The 22,795-nt window shown below is 36.8% G+C and overlaps 1 protein-coding gene across 2 annotated transcripts in view; it reads right to left on the bottom strand.

Annotated features, from left to right (window-relative positions):
- Positions 1 to 22,795, bottom strand: part of IQCH (IQ motif containing H) — a 259,181-nt gene that overhangs the window by 193,418 nt on the left and 42,968 nt on the right. Inside the window, exons 5-6 of one of the 2 annotated variants that reach the window (XM_073012271.1) lie at positions 13,462 to 13,578; positions 10,709 to 11,109 (exon numbers count right to left, since the gene is read on the bottom strand). The exons of the other annotated variant lie outside the window; for it this stretch is intronic. Of the exons in view, the coding sequence (XP_072868372.1) occupies positions 11,107 to 11,109; positions 13,462 to 13,578 (120 nt within the window). The 3' untranslated portion in view covers positions 10,709 to 11,106. Of the gene's footprint in view, positions 1 to 10,708; positions 11,110 to 13,461; positions 13,579 to 22,795 lie in introns of those variants that run through there. 2 annotated transcript variants of the gene reach the window in all.

Below are 22,795 nucleotides of genomic sequence, written 5' to 3'. Positions count from 1 at the left end.
TCGAGACCAGCCTGGCCAACATAGTGAAACTAAAAAATACAGAAATTAGCCAGGCATGGTAGTGTGCACCTGTAATCCCAGCTACTCAGGAGGCTGAGGCAGGAGAATCACTTGAATCCAGGAGGTGGAGGTAGCACTGAGCCGAGATCGTGCCACTGCACTCCAGCCTGGGCAACAGAGTGAGACTCTGTCTCAAAAAAGGAAAAAGAAAAAACAAAAAGAAAAACTTAACACAGTCCTCACTTGATTATAGAGGTCTTTAACAAGGTATTACTCAAAGTCACATACAAATAAATGCAAATTTATATTGCATTCTGACCAAGTTGGACGTTATGTCTGAGTTAGAGATATGAATGTAGTTGGGGAAGTTTTCATCTTAAAAGTACTAGCTCATCTTCTTGTTGTAGTCTTTGAGTTAATACAGCCTTTAGTAAATACTCTGATCTTTTACTTCTGTCTCAGACTGGGGCAGAGAAATTTCTTCATCAAATTCCTTGGTCATTAAGAAAGCAAACTTTGACTGGGCTGGGCCCAGATATGTCCCTCAAATGCAGGTCAAAATCACCACCCTCAAAGCTACCTGGAAGGTAGTATAGAATAAGGATAAAGAATGCTAGGTTGAAAGCCAACTGGTTGAGTTTGAATTAACATCCTTCGACTTTTAGCTTGTGTGAGTTTGGGTGAATTTTATTAACTGGTTTTTGCCTCAGTTTCCCCAAATGTAAAATGAAAGTAGGAATAGTACTTGCCTCTTAGGGTTACTGTGAGGATTATGTGAGATAATCCATGTAAAGTGTACTTAACAGCATGTACAACTCAGACAAGCCCTCAGAAACGTTAGCTATTGCTTAACACTTACGCGGTATTTATCCTGAGTATGTAGTACCTTCCAGGTTAACATGCAGCCACGAGCAGAGGCACAGTTAGGTGTCCTGCAAGTGTTCCAATTAGAAAGTAGAAGTTGCTGAGAGATTTACCTTCCCTTCTGTTAAAGTCCAGGTTCTACACTTTAAGCTATGGGTAAATGGAATACTAAACCCAAGATGGTAGCAAGTTAGTGATAGGTAATTTCCCTGGGATTTAAATGTTTACATTAAACGCTAATTCCATAAATTAGATGACATGATAATTCCATAAGATGATTACAGTTTGAAAATTCTTTTCTGAAAAAGTAAAACCTCCTGCTCAAAATTATGGTTATGTTAAACTAACCCAGTATTAGGTATGGAGCATACTTTTAAATGAGTGGAGAAGACAATGCTACTGCTCTCTTAGGTCGCTCTTTTCACTATACAACTCCTCCCGATAACCTTCCATAAGGGTCAGCCCCATCTTAAGTGAGAAATGGAAAAGGGCATTTTGGAACTAAGAAAATTGAGTTTTCTTAGGAACAATCTTAAAGTGGTTAGGTCCCCAGGCAAGCTCATATAATGTATTAGTATATCTGAGCCTAACCATTAGACATATCTGGGCCTCTCACCAGCTACACAAGGAGAAAGGAGAATTATTTTTCTCTAAAAGTAGCTCCTAGTGGCTTTGGGAGATAAGGCAAGCAGCATTTCTTACCAAGAAATCGCCCAAGAATACTTCCCCTATGGGCTGGTTTCCTCTTGCGTCTTATTTTTCTTTCTGCTCCTGATACATTCTGTTTGTTCCAGCCAGGGTTTCTCTCATCCTCTGGTTAGTATAATTACTCAGATAGGACGTATAAACTAGTGACAAGGAGATGTGTCACCCCTTACCCCAACTCGGAGTGTTCAACTAGAAAAACGGATACATGATCAATGTGGTCAGATCCACGTAGAAGCTGACTTAAAAGATTTCAAAAGGGAATGTAGTCTAATTGGTGTTATCAAAGACATAAGACATCAGCTGAAGGTGCGTGGTATTTCATAGCAGGAAATTAGTAAAAAGGAAGGCAAAGATTAAGAACACAGGCTGTAATATCAGATAGAGCCTGATTCTGAGTTCTATCACTTACTAATTGAATGACTGGAGAAAGTAACTTAATTTCTCTATACTGAAGTTTCTTTACCAGTAAGATGGAGATAATATCACTCATTCCATGGGGATTGTGATATAACATAATGCACATAGTCAACCCCAAGCAGATGGTAGCTATTAATGTTTACTATAAAAAGTTGAATTGGAGAGGCAGAATTTCTCAGTATCCATAAAGCACTCACTTTACAGGGATGTATTCATATCCTTCTGGCAAGTGTAGCTTCACAGATGGGTGTGTCAGACTATAAAAGTGTGATGCTGCTGCTCGCCATGAAGACTGTCCAACTAATTACCTAAGTTGGTTTCCCTGTTCACTAAGCAGCCTTCTAACTGGATTCTGTGTAGCTTTCTAATAAGCAGAAAATACGTGCATCAGATCAGGCTGATTTGAACATTCAGGTCTGTTTGACCATGATAGCTCTCCTCAGAATACATAAAGTGGCATTTCAGTTTGTACATCAGTGTCTTGTGAGTTCAGCTGTACCCAAGAGATTGACTGACTCTGGCAAAATCAAATCTCTAATCCTATGAAGTTGAGGATTACATCTTGGGCTTCACTAAGGTATTAGCACTCTAATGGGCTCTAAGTTGCCAGTCAGCTGCCTACAAGACATCAATACTATCATACCTAAAACCATACCTTTTCCTGTTTCTGAACCAGGGGATTTAAATTGTTGACTTGCAAGACAGGAATAGCCTAAAGAATATTTTCTTTGAACTACACAGGGTTTAAAAAAATTATCTGATCACACATTTAAAAATTAGATTTCACAAAAAAATATAAGCATGACTTTCCAGCTTCTTTTGGAAACCCAGTCACAAAAGGCTAGAGCTAAGGTGGTTGCCTCCTGGAGGGAAAGCCTGTCTCCTCAGTTCAGTACTCCAGTAACGTGGACCTAGCCTTTACACTCAGTCATTTCAGTAACGTATTATCTGCTGGACCCAATACAACTATGTTGTGACTCCTATTTTAAAAAAGAACAATTTGGACATTTTCTAAGGGATTTTATTGCTTATATAAAAGAAAAAAATGTCAGGAAGTAAAAAGACTGTTCCATGAATACCACTTTTCCTTTTCTTTTTTCTTTTTTTTTCATTTAGCACAAAGAGATAATAAGTTTGGAAACACACCCATATTTCAGAAAACACTTGAATTAAGATAGTCTCTTGGGCATTTCTGTGCATTATTAGACTGGGACCACAAGGGAGTTGGGGAGAGGGTGAGAGTGGGAGAGGAGGCTCATACTGTCCAGTGCTGAGGCTGGGAAATGGCAATAGGAGAGTTGGGTGGGGGATGGGGTCAGAAAGTGTGAGGAATCAACCATTCCTACTCTCTATCCTTTTGTCTTGCCACCACTTCTCTTGCCCGAACAAGTCCTGCTTTTAGCTAATGTTGGAGAGGGGGGTGAGAAGTAGGGATTAGAGATGAAGTTACAGGCAGAATCATTAGTAGTAGTGGGCCATACAGCATTAGGACAGAAAGTAAGAGGGACTGAGAGGAAATCCCAGCCATCCAGTTAGATTGGCCAGTTCTGAGTGGCCATTTATATGAAAGGGACAGAGAGTTGTATGTAAATGGTCAGGGGAAGGTGCAACCTGTAGAACTCCAATGAGGCAGTTTTATGATTATCTAACAAGTTCAGGAGATAAGGTTATTCAACAAAGTACTATTGCTTTATAGCCAAAGGAAGAGAAATTAAAGTTTAATAACTAATGAAGACATCAAGGAATAGAGATCATTCAAAAGAATTCTAAAGTTGCCCTTCAGTTAAAGAAGCTGGAGAAGTGATCTAACTTCAGAAGCTGTCTGCCTTAAGCCCTGTCTTTTATGATCCTGACTGAAAATCACACAATTGGATTTCAGGGGCCCATTCAAGGCCATCTATCAACTGGCCTCTACAGCCAACAACATCTTTTGGTTTCTACAACTTCATTAGGCAAAGCTCTAAGCCATCCTCCATTACTCTCACTATTCTCTACCTCGGCCTGTGCTTGTGTTGCTTCTGGTACTTAAAATGTACACCACCTCTCCTTTAGTCTTGCCCATCAGTTCCTCTAAGGCCTATCTTAAGGCTTGCCTCCATCCAATTACATTGATCCTTGAGAGACTGGTGGTTCCACAAGGAACCAAATGAGCGTTAATCTGGGAGTCATATAACCAGGACTGTGGCCCTGATGATGATTCTGAAGTAGCCAATTTATCTTTTCAGTATGTAGATGAAGAATTTGTCTTTAGAGACTAAGTGGTATACCTATGTTAACTTGGTTCACAGCACCAGAATTGAGAGCAGGATTGAAAACCCAAGTCCTCTGATTCTCCATCTATGGCTCTTTCTACTAAAGCATGCATGGTTGTTTTCAGACCATGACACCTTAGTTGCCAACCATAAACTGATTTATTATTCAAGCTGTTGTGGAAGATAGAGATGGAAGTAAAAAGATTATATAATCTTTTTATATAAATAATTAATTATATAAATCTGGTATTTTCAGGTCATATTGCCCAAACTTTATAGCCTAATGAGAGGAATCTCTTCTAAGTAAGTATCTTCTGGGTTTACTTTACACATTCTGTAGTGTAATTCAGAGGCTAGGCTTTTAAAGAAAGTGTAGGGTGAATCAATCTAGTCTATGGGCACTCACTTCTATTCTACCAGGGAGGTTCTAAAAGGCTAGGAATGTATACTTGAATTCAAGTACAGTTTAAGGTACAATGGGTTAGAATACTGGAGAACACAGCAATAGTATTTATTCATCTCAAGAACCTCTCAGTAGATAATTAACCTGGACCATGATAAAAAACAATCCTATTAGTCCCATTTTTCTTGTGGCTAATGCTATAACACTACTTGCTGTAGTATTTTTCCTTTACTTCATTTTAAACAGAACACTTACTATATTATTGCAAGCATTACCACTTTTGTAGCTGCTCCATTTTCCTCCTTGCAATAGAAAAGCAACAGTAATTAGGCAAAAGCATAAATTTTATATTTTTACTCAAGAAGGTGTAATTCTTATAAAAATCTGGGCTGGTATTGTAGACATTATCCACTTTTTCGTAGTTTTTCCGCACTACCAACTAAGAGATGTGGATATTTCAGCCATAAAGAATACAGGGTTTTTAGGATATGTCTCTGTTCTGATGCATACTTTGTCCCACACTGGATTTTTGTGTGAAAGAAAAGATGTATCACAGTTCTAACTTTTGGGACATCATGAACCCCTCTGTCAGTCTGGTGAAGCCTACGGACCCCTTCTCAGAATAATCTTTTATAAATGGATTAAATAAAATACATGGGAACCTATTATACTGAAATGCAGTTCTACGCATGGACCCCTGTACCCTAAACCTATCATAGGTGTGACACAGGTCCCTCTGTCTACCTAATTTTTGGCTTTTCAAAGTGGAATTAATTTTGAGGTTAGAAACACTCTCTTCTCAGTATGTAGTCAAACAAATACTCCAGTCCAAGGCCCAAGTCATAAAGTGAAAAGGCACAAAGTAAAAAGTATATCATAAGGGAGCAGGCCTAGTCCTGTTAGCAGGTGGCTGCCGACCTGAAATGATTTCAGAGCAGTGCAAAGGCTCTCTTCCTGGATTCCCCCAAATCCCTCTTCTCTCTGTCCACTCATGCTTGAAATCCCTTAATAGAGCCTAACTCCTTTGTTTTAATTAAGTAGCGGATTTGCTCTTGTTAAAAAATAAATACCCATGGGAGAGGTAATACTCGATGCCAAAGATTTGCAAATTTATTTTCAGCAGTAGAACAAGTTTTTCAAATGCAACCTTAAATAGAATGCTGATATATAAGTAAATGCAAATTTTATAAGAATTTAGTATAATTGTGTATGTCAAAACAAATATAAATAATATAATTGCATATAGTATTATGTACTTATATGTATATAATTATTACTTAAATATAGTATGTGCTTACATTATATATTTATTATATAAATATTTATATTATATATTTATTATATATGTATTTATATTATATATTTATTATATATGTATTTATATTATATATTTCTGGTTATAGCAATATAAACCAATACTGGAAACAATGAGGCTGTTTTGATGAAGACAAATTATGAAATCAAGAGTTATAAATAACTACAGTCTTACATCTATCACAGAATGCAATGTATTTATATATTTTATTTTGCCTGCACAAGATGTGGAAAATCCAGATGTGAACAAATAAGCAATTTCAAAAAGCTAACAATTTGTTATGGCAGTTATAATCTCAGAATTTAGTTCAATTAAAATGAGCCAGAAACTTTAAAATAGTAGAAATTTTTTGTTTCAAAACAGAGTCACTAACAATGTCTACCAATTGCTTACGTTCCTTGATAATTAAGGATTAGTTGTTAAGTAGTCAATTGGGGGATATTTGACAAATAGATTCCATAATTAATTTGAATCCTGACTCCGCTTGCTTACTATACAACCTCAGACAAGTAGCTTAATCTTAGTCTCAGCTTTCTTATCTATAAAATGGTTATACAAATGGCACCTGCTTAGAGATGTAAGGGTTAAATAAGATAGTATACATAAAACAATATGTTAAATAAGATAGTATACATAAAACAATGTGTCTGGCAAAATTAATAAATGCTACTATAATTAAAGGGCTAAATTACCAAAAATATTTTTCAAATGTGTCATGTAACATTTTAGGATGTTCTATCATATCCCATTTAAATTTCTTTTCAGGTATCTCACCACCCTTCTCTTTCAGACAGTCTCTGAGTTTCAAAGAAATCTAATTTTGTTTTGCATGTTGAGTCCAAATTTTGACATTATGCTTCATTGTTGACTTTTATCTGCAGTTGTAAACAGAGTAACATTGCAACCTTGCACTGTCAAAGACTAGCTCATTTCAAATCATATAAGAACCAACCCAAACTTAAATCGAGCAGTGAAACAATCTGTGATGCTATATTATCATGATGTGGCTATATTACTGTAATTGTACAGCTGACTATTATGCTGTGCCAAAAGTATGCATCAGAGAACTTGCCTGGCTTTTAATTGATATTAGCACACATGTGTTCTAATACTAGTACCAATTAATGTTTACTGAATGATTACCAGGAGTCAGGCACTGCTTTACGACCTTCACACATACTAGCTTATTTAATCTTTGCTTATTTATTTGTATGATTATTATAGGAGTGTATATGAGCAGATCTGAATTTCAAAATATGACTAGTACAAAGTTACCCCCCACTAATAAAAAACACCTTTATGGGAAATTCAAATGTACACACACACACTCAGAGTAAGCCTGAAAGTACAAATTAACCCACGGACGATCAAATGATCGAATGCACTAAAATTTGGCATCAATTGAAATATGTAGGTATTGTGATTTATTATACTTAAAATGCTTAAATATTTATCATTAAAAATGAAATACAAATTAAATGCTGAGAACCCCTCTGAAACTCACTAGAGTTCTCTAACAATTTGAAAATGAACATTAAATCCTATTACTCACTTACACTAGGATGTAAAAAGAGCCAAATCAGATTCTTTTCTAAAAGCATAAGTGTGAAGAAGGAAATGAGAGATTTTTAGTACTAATTCATTTTTCAGGAAGGTAAGAACCTTATTAGGTACCCATTATGTGCCAGTAATGTTAATATATTATCTGTATTCTCCATAGCACCCTTATTTAGTAGGCATCATTATCCTGACTTGACAAAACAGGGAACTCAGGATCTGAAATGTAATTTGCTTACCTAGGGTTCAGTAACTGCAAAACAGCAGATAGGACCCAAACTCTGATCCACTCAGCTCCAAGCCCCTCCCAGCACACCTGATTGCCTCTCCATCTTGCTTCCCCCCATTCATAAAACAGAAAAATGAGAATGAGTGAGACAGAGTAACCTGCTCTTGGAAACACTAGTTAGTTAGTGGCAAGGCTGCAACAAGAGTCCAGTAGTACTGGCATTTCACTAGGTAAATCTTATCAGATGGCCCATGGAGGGGGTATCCTATGCAACTATGCCTACTAGGAGCCAGCAAAATCATTACTTCACTTCAAAACTCAACATCAGTCTATGTAGCTTCAGAGCAGAGACTAGACAGAGGAGGGGACAAATCAGTCCTGTCCTTAGTACCTATTATGTGTAAAACAGTGCTTGGTAAAGCGGAGGATTTGAAAAACAGACAAACAAAACAGACAACAAGGTCCCTGTCCTCACATCTGTGTGGCAAAGAAAGCATAATCATGTAAAATATTAAATAGTATCCCTGGAGGAGACCTCAGCAATATTCTGGTTCCCTCCCTGGACCCCTACAATAATGTGTTTTAAATGACAGTATAAAACAATGGCACAATACAATATATGAGACTCACCAATAGTAATAACTAATATTTTTCAGAACACTTCTTTGTACCAGGACCTTTGTTAAGTGCTTTGAATTATCTCATTAAAAACTCAATACAATCCTATGAGATAGATACATTTATTATGGACATTTTACATGAGGAAAGGGAGACTGTTTCTGGGAGATCCCAGTCTAGTAAGGATTCACACCAGGCAGTCTGACCCAGAATCACTATTCTGAGAGCTAAAAAGTGGTTTCAGTTCAGCACGGGGTTGGTTTGGGAATGCATGCAGGATCTTGGCAGAGGAGCTCAAGAAACATACCACTGTAAAGAAATTAAAAGAACTTGGCCGGGCGCGGTGGCTCAAGCCTGTAATCCCAGCACTTTGGGAGGCGGAGACGGGAGGATCACAACATCAGGAGATCGAGACCATACAGGCTAACGCGGTGAAACATCGTCTCTACTAAAAAAAAAAATACAAAAAACTAGCTGGGCGGGGTGGCGGGCACCTGTAGTCCCAGCTACTCGGGAGGCTGAGGCAGGAGAATGGCGTAAACCCGGGAGGCGGAGCTTGCAGTGAGCTGAGATTGCGCCACTGCACTCCAGCCTGGGCGACGGAGTGAGACTCCATCTCAAAAAAAAAAAAAAAAAAAAAAAAAAAAAAAAAAAAGAAAAGAAATTAAAAGAACTCACTACTGTTAATTTTTTTTCTGAATGTTATCTGACAAGGCTATAGCCTCTCATTGCCTCTCCCTGCCCCCAGAGCAATGGGCTTTAGTGAGACAGCCATCCACCAGCCAACATTCCATGGCTTTCCTCAGCTTTCCCGTCACTCCAAACCAACGCAGAATGGAAATTCTAAACAGCAACAACAGACAAAGGCAATACACCACCACCTCCACCACCACCACCGCCATCACTGCCATATTGGTGGAATACATTGTGTAGGCTGTGAATCAGGAAGGACATGAAAAGTCATTCCTTTGTTGAAAACTCTTTATCTAAGCAACCTGAAGAGAAAGCTCTCTTTAAATGATGGGAGTGGCATGTTGTGCATGCCACCACAGTCCTTGGGTAATGACTGTATGTCATAAATAGGATATAGCATTTCAGAATGTCTTTAAAGCTATTTCCTTTTGTTCAACTAATTTAATTTACCAAATGCTCCTGGGAAAGGGAGGGGGGCCAAGATGCTGACTCCACATTTCCTGAAAAATCAACATTTTCTTTTTAAACTGCTCTCAAAGAAATTGCATCTGATTGTTGTCTGCTGGCTCCCTCAAACTCTACCTCTGTCAAAATTCTGCCCCAGCAGGTGTGAGAAAGAATAGATGCAGAACTTGAGTGAATACCCACATCTGTTTTCGGAAAAAGAGAACAGAAGCAGCACAGAAGGAAGTAAAAGAGATAATTGCTGGCTTGAACTACAATACATTTTACTTGTGGGCAGAGGGCCAGCTTACAGCAGGCAGAACATGCAGGCCCATCTTATTGGAATTCAGGGGTGGGCCTCCACTCTTGTCCGGAGACAGCTGTAAACCAGCAGCCCATAGCATCACAATCAGGCACTGAGTTTTGTCAAGGAATGCTGATACGTACAGAAGCAGCTTTGTCTGCCTCAACTGCACCCCTGCCTGGTGAAATGACAGTCAATCTCTGATTCCAGATGACAAGAACTGGATAAAAACTTAAAACAAATGGCGACCTTTCAAAAGATTAATTTGTTTACCAACAAAATGTTCCCTCTTTGTCATCTGAGATGGGGGTGACCTTCACTTTCCCATATCTAGCCTGAAAGGATGCTGACTATAGTCATCTGTTAAGTTAACTCCATCTCAGCAATTATTCCCTTTTTTTATTTTTAGTGACAAGAAGGGTTTATTAATTCACTCTGCTTCTTGTTATGGTTTATAAATGCAACAAGCTCATTCTGAATTACTGCAGTGTAACATCAATTTGTTTAAATCTAATTCTGCTACTGTTGCCAAATTATATTGTGACTGTAATTGTGGCCATATGCATGGGCTTAAAACACAATCATGTTCTGAAATCGCCCTTCTTTCTCCACTCCCACCCCCTGCCCCCACCCCTTACTTCTGGTGCTTCTTCTAATCATTTGACATTAACACAATTGCCTCACTTTCTATTACTTTATCATTTCAGAAATGAATATGCTTTCAGTGAGAGAGAGATTACTATGTACACCCCAAGTGAAACAGTAAAGAATGAAACTATGATTTGTGAAGTGTGGTTGCTACCCAACTAAGTTAGTGGAAAACACTGCATAACATATGACTCATAAAATCTAGAAATCATAATAGTATTAAATTCAACCTCATGAATAAATAAAAGATTCTAAGTTTACATTGCATTATATATTTATTTATTTGGAAAGTGGGACCAAAGAAATGGTATAATTCTACAGCAACTCATATCTTGCCAAAAAGAAAAATGTTTTTATGATTCTTTTCTAGGTCATAACAGTTATAATCAGAGTTATTTGTGCAGCAATTCAAAGCAATGTTTGGTTTGGCTATTTTGTTATGCATTCATAATCGTTCTTTTAAAATTCATGTTAACAGATACATGTTTCAAGCCTTTTAAGAAACACTTTTTATTTAAAAGAAATAAATTAAAGTCAAATTTTCTGTAGATCTCTTAATGTGTTATATTATAAACTCTAACTGGAACTAGATGTCAGTGAGGAAATGTGAACAGTACCAGGGATTTCTTCTTGTTTCCACATACCTTTGAGGACCTACTAGAAAAAATGTTAGAAGGCTGTTTGTTACTATTTGGCAGACTGAAGATATTGAAAAAACCACCAGTGAGTCTCACTTTTAATACGTTTTTGGTAAATTGATTTTACATAACAGAGTCACAGGATATACAATTTTCAAGATAGTTTTGCAATATGAGTATGTGTGTGTGGCAGGGGTTATATGTGTTTTCGATGCACTAAAATCCTTGCATCAGCCTCTTATCAGGAGGAATACACCACTTCCTAAGATGGAGAAGATACCAGCTTCTGGGAACAAATAATGGAAGGTGGCTACATATTCACATTTGCTCTGTCAAAAATGTCTAAGGTTATTTACAGGCTTTTGACAAGCTGATCAAGTTTCATAAGAAGGAAACACATGGCCCTCGGCAGCCAAATAATAATCCCCTTCGAGTGTTTAGTTCTAAAATGATTAGCTTTGATGATGCCTTTCTAATTAACTATACATCACAATGCTAGACACATTACTCAGTTTGGGTTAGTGCTTTTGATATGATTTTTATAAGTGGTAAATCACAACTGCATTTATCCCCAAATGCTTTATATGACTGTTTAAAACCAAATACCTGAACAAACTTCTTTCACAGTGCTTTTTGCACAATGCTTCTGTTTTGTAAATCCAAAATGAAAATGCTGTTTTTCAGTTAGTACTACCATACAACTATATTAACACAAAATGATAACTATTTGATCAAAAGGCTGACAGTTTGAAAAAAATATACATAATGTACATCCAATTTTAAGTTGCTCTGGTGTAGATTTTTATGGCATCAAGTTTGACGGAAAAGGGAGATTTAATACAGTAAATGAACATCTCTTAGCTATATGTCATAAAAGGCAAAGTGCTTTCCCAAATTCTCTTTGCTCAAAGTATATAGATACAACATCCAAGGCATTCATTCTATTTGGAAACTGGAAAAATTAGTGACTAAGAATCTGTCCCAAGTTTTGGATATAATTTTGAAATCTCTATTTACTTAAGTCTGAATCTTCATTCAGATTCATAAAGCAAAGCATAATCCTTTCTAAATCTAGAGGTATGCCTTTTAAAACTCCAGTACTCATCAGAAAAAGTTCGCATGAAACACAACAGTTGCCTTGGGCTACAAAGCCTCAGTACTCCTCCAGCTAAGCCAATATTAATTCTAGATTGAAGAGGAAAACCAACAACAACAAAAGAGAAATCTGCTTCTGTCTGTGTTGCCAGAGAAATAATATTTGTATTTCAAGAGCTTTGGGCTCATGGGAAGCAGATAAAAACCCTTTCACATTATTCACAGTGACATTTTAAATAAAGTTTCAGCAGGAATAAAAATATCTAACTTTCCAGTTATTTCTTAGGCTATAAAAGTATTTGTAAGATAAAGTGCTCTTAAACCAAACCTGTTAGAATAACATAAAGCACATATAAAGAAACTGAAAATACATTTCAGGGTTACATGAATGAAGTAGGCAGTTGAAAATGTCTATGTAGGAAATTTTTAAGATTAATCTAAGAGACTATTATGCTAGTCAGAAATGGCTTTGCAATTTAATTCTAACATTAATCTTGCTTTTAGTTTTGATTTCACCAAGTCATACATTTAAGAGCTTTTGAGAGAAGTCAAAGGTTAAAAATGTATTTACAAAAATAGAGATGTTACCTCAGTAATTGTTTTCAGTGTTAGAAATGATCTCAAATTAAATAATTTCCCAGTTAAAATGAAGCACTACTCTTAATTCTCCTAAGAAAACTCCACAACATGGAAAGAGTACAATCCTTGCTTTAGGACAAGGTAGCATCTAGTCAATGGCAAAAATAGGCATCAACTCTGAGATCTCTTCCTGCAAATCTACATTTGATTCTTTTTCCCTCTCATTATTTTGCTGACATAAAGGATTAGTCCCTGCTTACCTCAGCTTTAGAATAATATTCTCAAATATTTGTACATTATGAGAGTATACACAAGTGAAGAGGATTCTGTGCTGTTGTTTTATTTTGATTTTTCTAGTGCTAAGCCTACTATCAAAGAAATATAATATTTAAAATTTCTCTGTTAATTCTTTTTGCTGGTAAATTATTTCCTCATTAAAATTATGGTACTAGATTATTTAGGAATATCAAATAAAATAGAGAAATCTGAATGAGCTACAAATAAGTCTTTAAAATAGGCGTACATTTTCTTAATCATTGCTAATTACAAACAGAATGAGAGCCACTCTATCTCCAAAAAATTCCAAAGACAAAAGGATCACAATCTTTACTTAATATCTACATTACATCTTACACTACTAATAAATGTCTTTTATTTCTTAAAAAATAAGAGCTCATTAAAACAACTCATTACTTACACATGCTTTTCTCTGATTAATATATGGTAAACTGATTCCATAGTTCGCATTTACAGCAGCTCTGTAGTGGATGTTTTCAGGATCCTGCATGATTTTTACATTCAACCCTATCTTTCGCTGAAACAAAGAAACAATGAAACTTTCATGCTGGATGAACAAAAATGCTTACTAACATTTTATATCCTCAAAGGAGTTTAAAGTTCTTTGGAAATAATTATTTTAATGAAATTCTCACTGGAAAAAAATACTTTTGGATCTTTTATTTAGGCTGCTAATCAGTCCCTTTTATTCACAGAAAAGGAACTTTCTATAGGTTTTCCTCCGTATATCCCATTGCTCCCACAAATACATCCTCAGACACATTTTCTCAAAAATAACGCTGGAAGCCAACCAAGGTGTGCAAAGGACTAGATAGAATACCTGGTCTTAATTTATTTTTAGCTTTCCAGGTCAAGGATTTTGCCAATGAAATCTATACCACAAATACACAGGCAGAGGGCTCCCTTGGTCTGTTAATGTGGCCACTTTCCTCTAGGGACATTTACAGGTAAATCTCAATTTGGGCCTGGTAAATTTATAACAAATTTATCTACTCCTTCACAGAGATTCTGTTATCTGCAAGAATAATTTATGCTTTCATTAGGAAAAAAAAAAAGGCCTCTTGTTTGAACCACTTATTCCTCATTTTAAATAATTCAAATTAGTTATCATTGACATGCTTAAAAATAAACCATGAGAGTGGGCCACATAGTGGGGGTGGGAAGGGGCACTAGATAGTCGTCAGGACCCCTAGGTGCCAGCTCTCCTCTCGACTGCTCTGTGTGACCTTGGGTAAGTCACTTCACCTCTATGGAAGTCAGTTTCTTTATTCGCAAAATGCATGTTAGACTTGATGGTCTCTTGAGGAACCACGCCCGAGCTTTGGGATTCTATGATTTTAGGCTAAAAGATAATTTCACACGTAGGGAATATGGTATTATTAATAATCTCTAGTCTTTTGTTATTTTTAAAATTGTAATACAATGCATATACCATAAAATTCACCCCTTTAAAGTGTACAATTCAGTGGTTTTCAGTATATTCCTACAACGATCGCCACTATCTAATTCCAGAACATGTGCATCACTCCAAAATGAGACCTCATACCCATTAGCAATTGCTCCCCATTCCCTCCTCCCACTAGTTGCAGGCAACCAGTAATCTACTTTTTGTCTCTACTGATGTATATCTATTCTGGACATTTCATAAAAATGGAGTCAAAATATGTAGGTTTGTAGGCTTTGTAACTTTTTTAAAAGGAGGTTAGAAGTACCGTGAGCAACTTAACTGTTTTCCCTTCAATTAAGTGTCTTAGTTTTGAGGGTGATCTGACGCAGTTGTTAAAATGGTTGTAGGAATCAGACAGATTTGTTCATGATCCAGCTATTTCTTTGACATAAGCATTCATAAAGGGTCTGTGCCTAAGGTCAAAGTGAAGAAGGCGGCTACAAAAATATCTACAGAATGTATGCTAGATAAGCATAGATATGTCTAGGTAAGGTCTTTCTTAACAGATATTCCAAATCTTCCTTTTACTTTTTAATAGCATGTTTGTTGTTGTTGTTTTGAGATGGAATCTCGCTCTGTCACCCAGGCTGTAGTGCAGGGACACAATCTCCGTTCACTGCAACCTCCGCCTCCCAGGTTCAAGTGATTCTCCTGCCTCAGCCTCCTGAGTAGCTGCGATTACAGGTACATGCTACCACACCTGGCTAATTTTTGTATTTTTAGTAGGGACAGGGTTTCACCATGTTGGTCAGGCTGGTCTCCAACTCCTGACCTCATGATCCACCCGCCTGAGCCTCCCAAAGTGCTGGGATTACAGGTGTGAGCCACCGTACCCGACCAATAGCATTTCTTAAACCAAATCTCCAAATAACTGTCCTCAACTGTCTACTTTATTTAATCTGGGCAAGAATACAGGATTCAAACAAGGCATGTCTATTTCCTTCTCCTTGAGGTACATGTGGTCACAAAAGTAATGTCACACCTAATTATAAATGGCTCTTCTTCTGTGGTAACACTCACAGCACTACTCCAGGGTTTTTGCATGGAAGCAGATTGCCTCTTCTATTGAAATTAATACCTGAACATAATATTTTCCTTCTTAAACGTTCAGAATAATTTCTATTCTACTAAGGATTGGGAAATTGCTAATATGTATTATATTGACTGGATCTGGGTTTTTGTAATTAGGGTATTTTTAAAATGTGTGTATTCTGGATACAGAATTGATGGTAATAGCTTCATCTATCATGTCTAAGCTGTTAGAATTTTTAATTATGGGATTATTTGCTCAGTGGGCCATAGCAGTTTTCTTAGTTTTATCATGCTCCATCAAGTTTGTGTGGTTATAGGTCTGGTATAGGGAGGAAATGGCCAAATACAGAATCACTGTTAAAACTGGCCTTAAAATCCTGTAGTGTTCTGCTTATTGTTAAATTCTGTAGCACTAGACAGTGTTATTTCTGAAAAGAAATCAGTATGTAAATAGAAATCCAACAGAAATGATAGATGTACTATCAATTCTTTATTGTTGGGTTCTAAAGCAATGACTTGAGGTTAAAAGATAATTTAAAAATATTAATGTTCTCATATTTACTATTTTGGTACCAATGCTTGTGTATACCAAAATAGTAATATGTAGCACACATGATTTAATTGCTCTTTTCAAAAACACTTAAAAGGCATCTATGTTTAAAGAATATTAACATAATCATACGAGCATAGTGGCTCATTCCTGTAATCCCAGCACTTTGGGAGGCCGAGGTGGGCGGATCATTTGAGGCCAGGAGTTCGAGACCAGTCTGGCCAACATGGTGAAACCCGTTTCTACTAAAAATACAAAACTTAGCCAGGCATAGTGGCGGGCGCCTGAGTCCCAGCTACTTGAGAGGCTGAGGCATGAGAATTGCTTGAACCCAGGAGGTGGAGGTTGCAGTGAGTTGAGATCATGCCCTGCACTCTAGCCTGGGCAACAGAGTGAGGCCCAGTCTCAAAAAAAAAAAAAAAAAAAAAAAAAAAAAAAAAAAAAAAAAATTAACATAACAAATGTTTCACTGAAATTCACTACCAAATACATTCAAAACCTAAATTTGTCTTACAAACCATCTATTGTGATATATGGGAAAATACTTATAAACATGTGCTGTATTATGAGACCCAATAATAAGGTTTTCAAGAAAATCAATTATAGACTTCAAAAACAAAAATAAAATTAATCATTCCATTAAGCAGGAAAGTATGCTCTGGAAGATGATCATTTTTTACCAACAGTAAGATAAATATCAGAAATAATTTCAGAAAATTTTAGTAAATTGGTCAAGAAAAGATATCAATGTATGTAATCTATCTTGAGTCACTAAACAATCTAAACTTTGTATTCTCTCCTTTTGATGGTAATTACAAGCAGATCTATCAAATGTGACTCTCATTCAGACTTTGGTTTGTAAGAACAAAAGTTATTATCAGAGCCAATTACTGTTTTACCTACATGGCTGCACAGAAGCAGGGAGCTCAATTTTCATCTCATCAGTGATTTTGTGGTATTTATTTTATTACTATGCCCACAAAGCTATATAAGAAGGAAATAGCTTATGCTATTAAAACTAGGGTTGGAATATAGGAGGCTAAGGTTTCTTTTAGAAGAACTTCTGAATTAAAAACACTAGGCAGCATGTAATGCCAGCTCCCCAGACATGGGTAGACCATAAAATGACACACATCTGAGCAGTAGATCCCACACAGAGTAATCAAAATTGAAATGCTTCACAAACAAAGTTGAGAGAGGCTATTTACTAAGTTACAGTATTATCAACAGTGTTTGCTGCAAGTAATGTCTTCTAAAGTGGATATTGCTTAATATCATATTCCCACTGGTTAAAGACAGCTGCTGTTTAGTCTCAGAAGCAGAGAAAAGAAAAATACAAAGAATTTAGTCACCTTTAACACTCATTCTTTCAATCACTGTCTCATGTAATACAAAGAACAATAGACGTCAAGTCCTGATTTGCGCTGTGTGATCTGGATTTCTCATTTGTAAAACTGGGTAGTAACACTTAGCTTCATAGGGTTGTTTGTGAAGTTCAAATGACTAATGTACGGTTAAGTATCTTATAAATTATAAAGTACTATTCTGTAGCCAATGTGAAAGAGGCTCCCACTGGCCCCAAAATAACGATTACAATGGATTGAAACACTTCAAACATATAAAAATCCATGAGTTCTTAATAATATTATCTTCCCCTCAAAAATCTAGTTGATAAAATTGATAAATTAACCTAAAAATTGATAAATAAAAGAAGTAATTAAGCAAAAAGTAAGTAATTAAAACTGGTTTTCAGAGTCACCAAAGAGTTGCTAAAGAAAACTTCCTCACAGAGGCTAAAAAAATGCAAAGGAATGACAGAATTCTAAAAATCACTACTTTGTAATTCCTAATGAAATAATGTATTACAGCAAATATCAATGGTTGCTAATATCATTAAGTGAAAGGTTGCAGAGAATTTTATAAAAGACAAATTCAGCTGATAATTCTTGGACTCATTGATCAGTCTTAATATTATTAAAAGACAAAAAAAAGAAATTGCCTTTTGATATGCTATAAAAGAAAATACACAGGCACTGGGTATAGCACCATTGTACAATAAGAAGTAGTCCTGCCAAAAAGACAGAATCTGAATACAATCAAGCTTCTAGATAAAACTACCAATTTACAAGAGATACTAGGGACAGAGGAACATGTAAAATGGCACCACGGGATTGCAATCAGATAAATCCGGACTGTGAGAAGAACCTATATGACAAATGACCTGGTTTCTTCAACAAATAATTGACATTAAAATTTTTTTATTTTTAATTTTTGTGGATACATAGTAGGTATATATATTTATGGGGTATATGAGCTATTTTGATACAAGCATATAATGAGTAATAATTACATCAGGATAAACAGCCATCACCTCAAGCATTTATCCTTTCTCTGTATTACAAACAATCCAGTTATATGCTTTTATTTTTAAATGTACAATAAATTATTTTGAGTATAACAGAGTGACCAGCCAGTGTCACCTTCTTTTGATATACTAGATCTTATTCATTCTATTTAACTATATTTTTGTGCTCATTAACTATCCTCACTTCTCCCCAAGCCCCACACTACACTTCCCAGCCTCTGGTAACCGTCCTTCTATTCTCTATCTCAGTGAATTCAATTGTTTTAATTTTTAGCTCCCACAAATAAGTGAGAACATGTGAATCCTGCCCTTCTATGCCTGGCTTATTTCACTTAACATAATGATCTCCAGTTCTATCCATGTTGTTGCAAATGACAAGATCTCATTTTTTTTTTTTTTTTTTTTTTTGGCTGAATATATTCCATTGTGTGTAAGTGTCACATTTTCTTTATCTATTCATCTGTTGACGGACACTTAGGTTGCTTCCAAATCTTGGCTAGTGGGAATAGTGCTACAATAAACATGGGAGTGCAGATATCTCTTTGATACACTGATTTCCTTTCTTTTGGAAATGGGATTGTTGGATCATATGGGAGCTTTATTCTTAGTTTGCTGTTGTTGCTGTTTGAGACAGATTATTGCTCTGTCACCCAGCCTGGAGTACAGTGGCACAATCTCTGCTTACTGCAAACTCTGCCTCCCGGATTCAAGTGATTCTTGTGCCTCAGTCTCCCAAGTAGCTGAGATTACAGGCATGCACCACCACACCCAGCTAATTATTGTATTTTTTAGTAGAGATAGGGTTTCATCATATTGGCCAGGCTGGTCTTGAATTCCTGGCCTCAAATGATCTGCCCACCTCAGACTCCCAAAGTGCTGGAATTACAGGAATAAGACACCACGCTCAGCCTATTTTTAGTTTTTTGAGGAACTTCCAAACTGTTCTCTATAGTGGTTCTATTAATTTACATTCCTACCAACAGTGTAGGAGGTTTCTGTTTTCTCCACATACTTGCCAGGATTTGTTATTGCCTGTCCTTAGATAAAAGTCATTTTACTGGGGAAGATGATATCTCATTGTAGTTTTGATTTGCCTTTCTCTGATGATCAGTGATGCTAAGCCACCTGTTTGTCATTTGTATGTCTTATTTTGAGAAATGTCAATTCAGATCTTTTTTTTTTTTTGACCAAGTCTCACTCTGTCGCCCAGGCTAGGAGTGCAAGTGGCATGATCTTAGCTCACTGCAACCTCCACCTCCCAGGTTCAAGCAGTTCTCCTGCCGCAGCCTCCCAAGTAGCTGGGATTAAAAGCTACGACATCACGCCTGGCTAAATTTTGTATTTTTAGTAGAGACGGGGTTTCACCATATTAGCCAGGCTGGTCTGGAACTCCTGACCTCAGATGATCCGCCTGCCTTGGCCTCCCAAAGTGCTGGGATTACAGGTATGAGCCACCATGCCCAGCCTCTTTTGCCCATTTTAAAATCAGATTATTAGATTTTTTTCTCCTAGAGTTGCTTGAGCTTCTGATATATTCTGGTTATTAATTCCTTGTCAGATTAGTAGTTTGCAAATATTTTCTCCCATTCTGTGGGTTGTCTCTTTGTTGATGGTTTCTTTTTGCTGTGCAGAAGCTTTCTAACTTGATGTGATCCCATTTGTCCATTTTTGCTTTGTTTGCCTGTGCTTGTAGGGTATTACTCAAGAAATCTTTAAATGACATGTTTTAAACGACAGAAACTGTTTAGATAAAATGAAATACAATTATAATGTGTGGACCTTGTTTGCATCCTGATTCATGCAAACAACAGTAGAATGACAATTTAAAGACAATTGGGGAAAATTGCACATGGACTGGGAATTATACAATATTCGTGAACTGTTGTTAAGTTTTTGGCATGATGGAGGGAAAGATGGACAAGGATGTTTGCAAGAGAGAGACTATGGTGCTGACCCATTGAATCAGTTAGAAGAGATTTAGATTATATACCAGAAAACGCTAATGGGGTCTATTCTCACTAGTTACAGGTGATAATGGTTATTTCTAAAAATCTTTACCAAATAACATATGATAAAGTGAAATGATATGATGTCTGGGATTTACTTTCAAAGACTTTGCCAAAAATAGTAGAGGGAATAGATGAAATTAGAATGGAAAAATTATGTTAACTGTAAAAGCTGAGAGATGGTTATATGGATTTTTGCCTCTATTCAAAAATACATTTTCTTAATAAAGTATCAACCAAAATTAAGGTGTAATTAAAATGTAATGATTCATTATTTTATTAATTCTTTATTTTATTTATTAATTTTATTATTAACTCTAACACTCTATGCTCTATTACCTCCCCTCTTATCTCCCTGTTAAGGCTAGAAGGATCAACAAAGTAGAAGCCCTCCACAATCATAGCATCACTTAACTCCATGCTGCTTCTAAATAGCCCAGCTGCTGCCTAACTGCCTCAGGTTCACAAAACCTAAAGGCTTACCTACTTCTATTGAGATGTGGCCTTCCCGTTTTCTCTTTCCTACAGGAGTTGAACTGGAGAATAAGAGAAGGGTTAGGGGAGAGAGCTAACATTTATTCAGGTCCCATTTTGTGGCATGCACCAGAACAGGTGGGTGTGGTCATATTCAACTGATTTTAGTCCTACAAATAACAAGAGGAAGTATATGATATTGTCACTACTTTGCCAATGAGGATAATTGGTTAAGTGACTTATCAAGGTCACACAATCCGGAAGTGAGGAGACAGGATTTGATTTACGTCTCTGAATCCAAAGCCTTATTTCATCACAACATACTGCCACATTATAAAGAAGTGTTAGGTGATGCACTCTTGATTCAACTTCCTATCATCCTATCAGATCCTTTACCCACTCTAATCCCCACAGGCACTGCTTGGTCCATGCTTCACTGATTATTACATAGACCTCCTTAATAGTCCCTTAGATGTGTCTCTTTACCTCCAATCCATCTTCTGCATGATGGCCTGCCCTTAATCACTGAATCGAATATGTCTCTCACCTTTAAAATCCTCCACCAGTTTCCTTTAGGGTGGCGTAGTCTGAACCATTCCTACTTTCCAGCCCCCACTCCTGCCATTCCTTCCTGACAGCTCTGTGCACTTTTCATGCTGAATGACCAATGCCCACACACAACACGCTCTCTCCACCTCTGCAAGTGAGCATGCTGTTCCTTCTTCTGGGAATGTCTTCCTCTTCCCTCTTCAGTGTCTTCTGGTCACACTTTTATTCAAACTTGAATTTCAGTCAGGCCCAAATTACTCTGGGAGGTCTCCTCCGACCTCTATCTCTCCTTCTTTAATTCCAACAAAATTCATTCATTCATTCAAACATTTCTTGAGAACCTAGTAGGTGTTAGAAACAGGAAAGATGAAGTCCCTGACCATGTGGATCTTACATTCTTGAAGGTATGTGAGGAATCAGACAATAAGCACATAAACAGATATAAAATTAATTTCAGATTGCCCTAAATGCTCTAAATAAAATACACTAGGATAATGGGCTAGAGAATAAGAGAAAACTACCTTAGATATTATGGTCAAGAATAGCCTCTATGAGGAGACAACAATTAGACTAAGACCAGAGTGATGAAACTGAGCTAGTTATGCAAAGATCTCTAAATGACTGAGGAGTGAGAAACTGATGATTTGTGAGAGGAAATAACTGTAGAAACTAAGGCCTTAATAAGAGGCTGGCCTTAATAAGAGAGGGACACTTCCATTATAATTACAGAGAAGGCACAGAAAGTACATCTCAACCTAGAAAGGCTGATGTATTTGGTTAGGATTCATTTGTCTATATATGACCAAAAACTGGAAGAATATTGTTTAAATAGGACAGAATTCAGTCTTCTCATGTACCCGAAGTCCAGAGGTAGGTTGTTCAGGGTTGATTTGGAAGTCATAAAATTGTTAGGGATCAGACCCCTTCTAGCTCAGTACTCTTCTATCCCAATATGTGGACCTACTCTTCCTGTCTAAGATGGCTGCTAGATAGAGTTCCAGCATCATAGATTCATCCCACGTAGCAAAAGAGAGGAGGGAGAAGAAAAGGATCAAAGGGGACAAGCCAGTTCTATCTTTTTAGAACATTTCCTGAAAGCTACCCATAATTCTCCCCCTTATATTTCATTAGCCAGTACTTGGCCATATAGCTATAATCAACTGCAAAGGAAGCTGGAAAATATGGTCTTTACATGGGACAGCCATATTTCTAGCTAAAAAGATCAAGGGCGTTATGACAAAGAAAGAGGGAGAGGAATACTGGAGATACTAGCAGACTCTGACACAAAAAATGAGATGGGTGAGTATGAAG

The sequence above is a fragment of the Chlorocebus sabaeus genome, chromosome 26, assembly GCF_047675955.1.
Source record: "Chlorocebus sabaeus isolate Y175 chromosome 26, mChlSab1.0.hap1, whole genome shotgun sequence".
NCBI lineage: Eukaryota > Metazoa > Chordata > Mammalia > Primates > Cercopithecidae > Chlorocebus > Chlorocebus sabaeus.
This window is presented reverse-complemented; position numbering and strand designations above follow the sequence as displayed.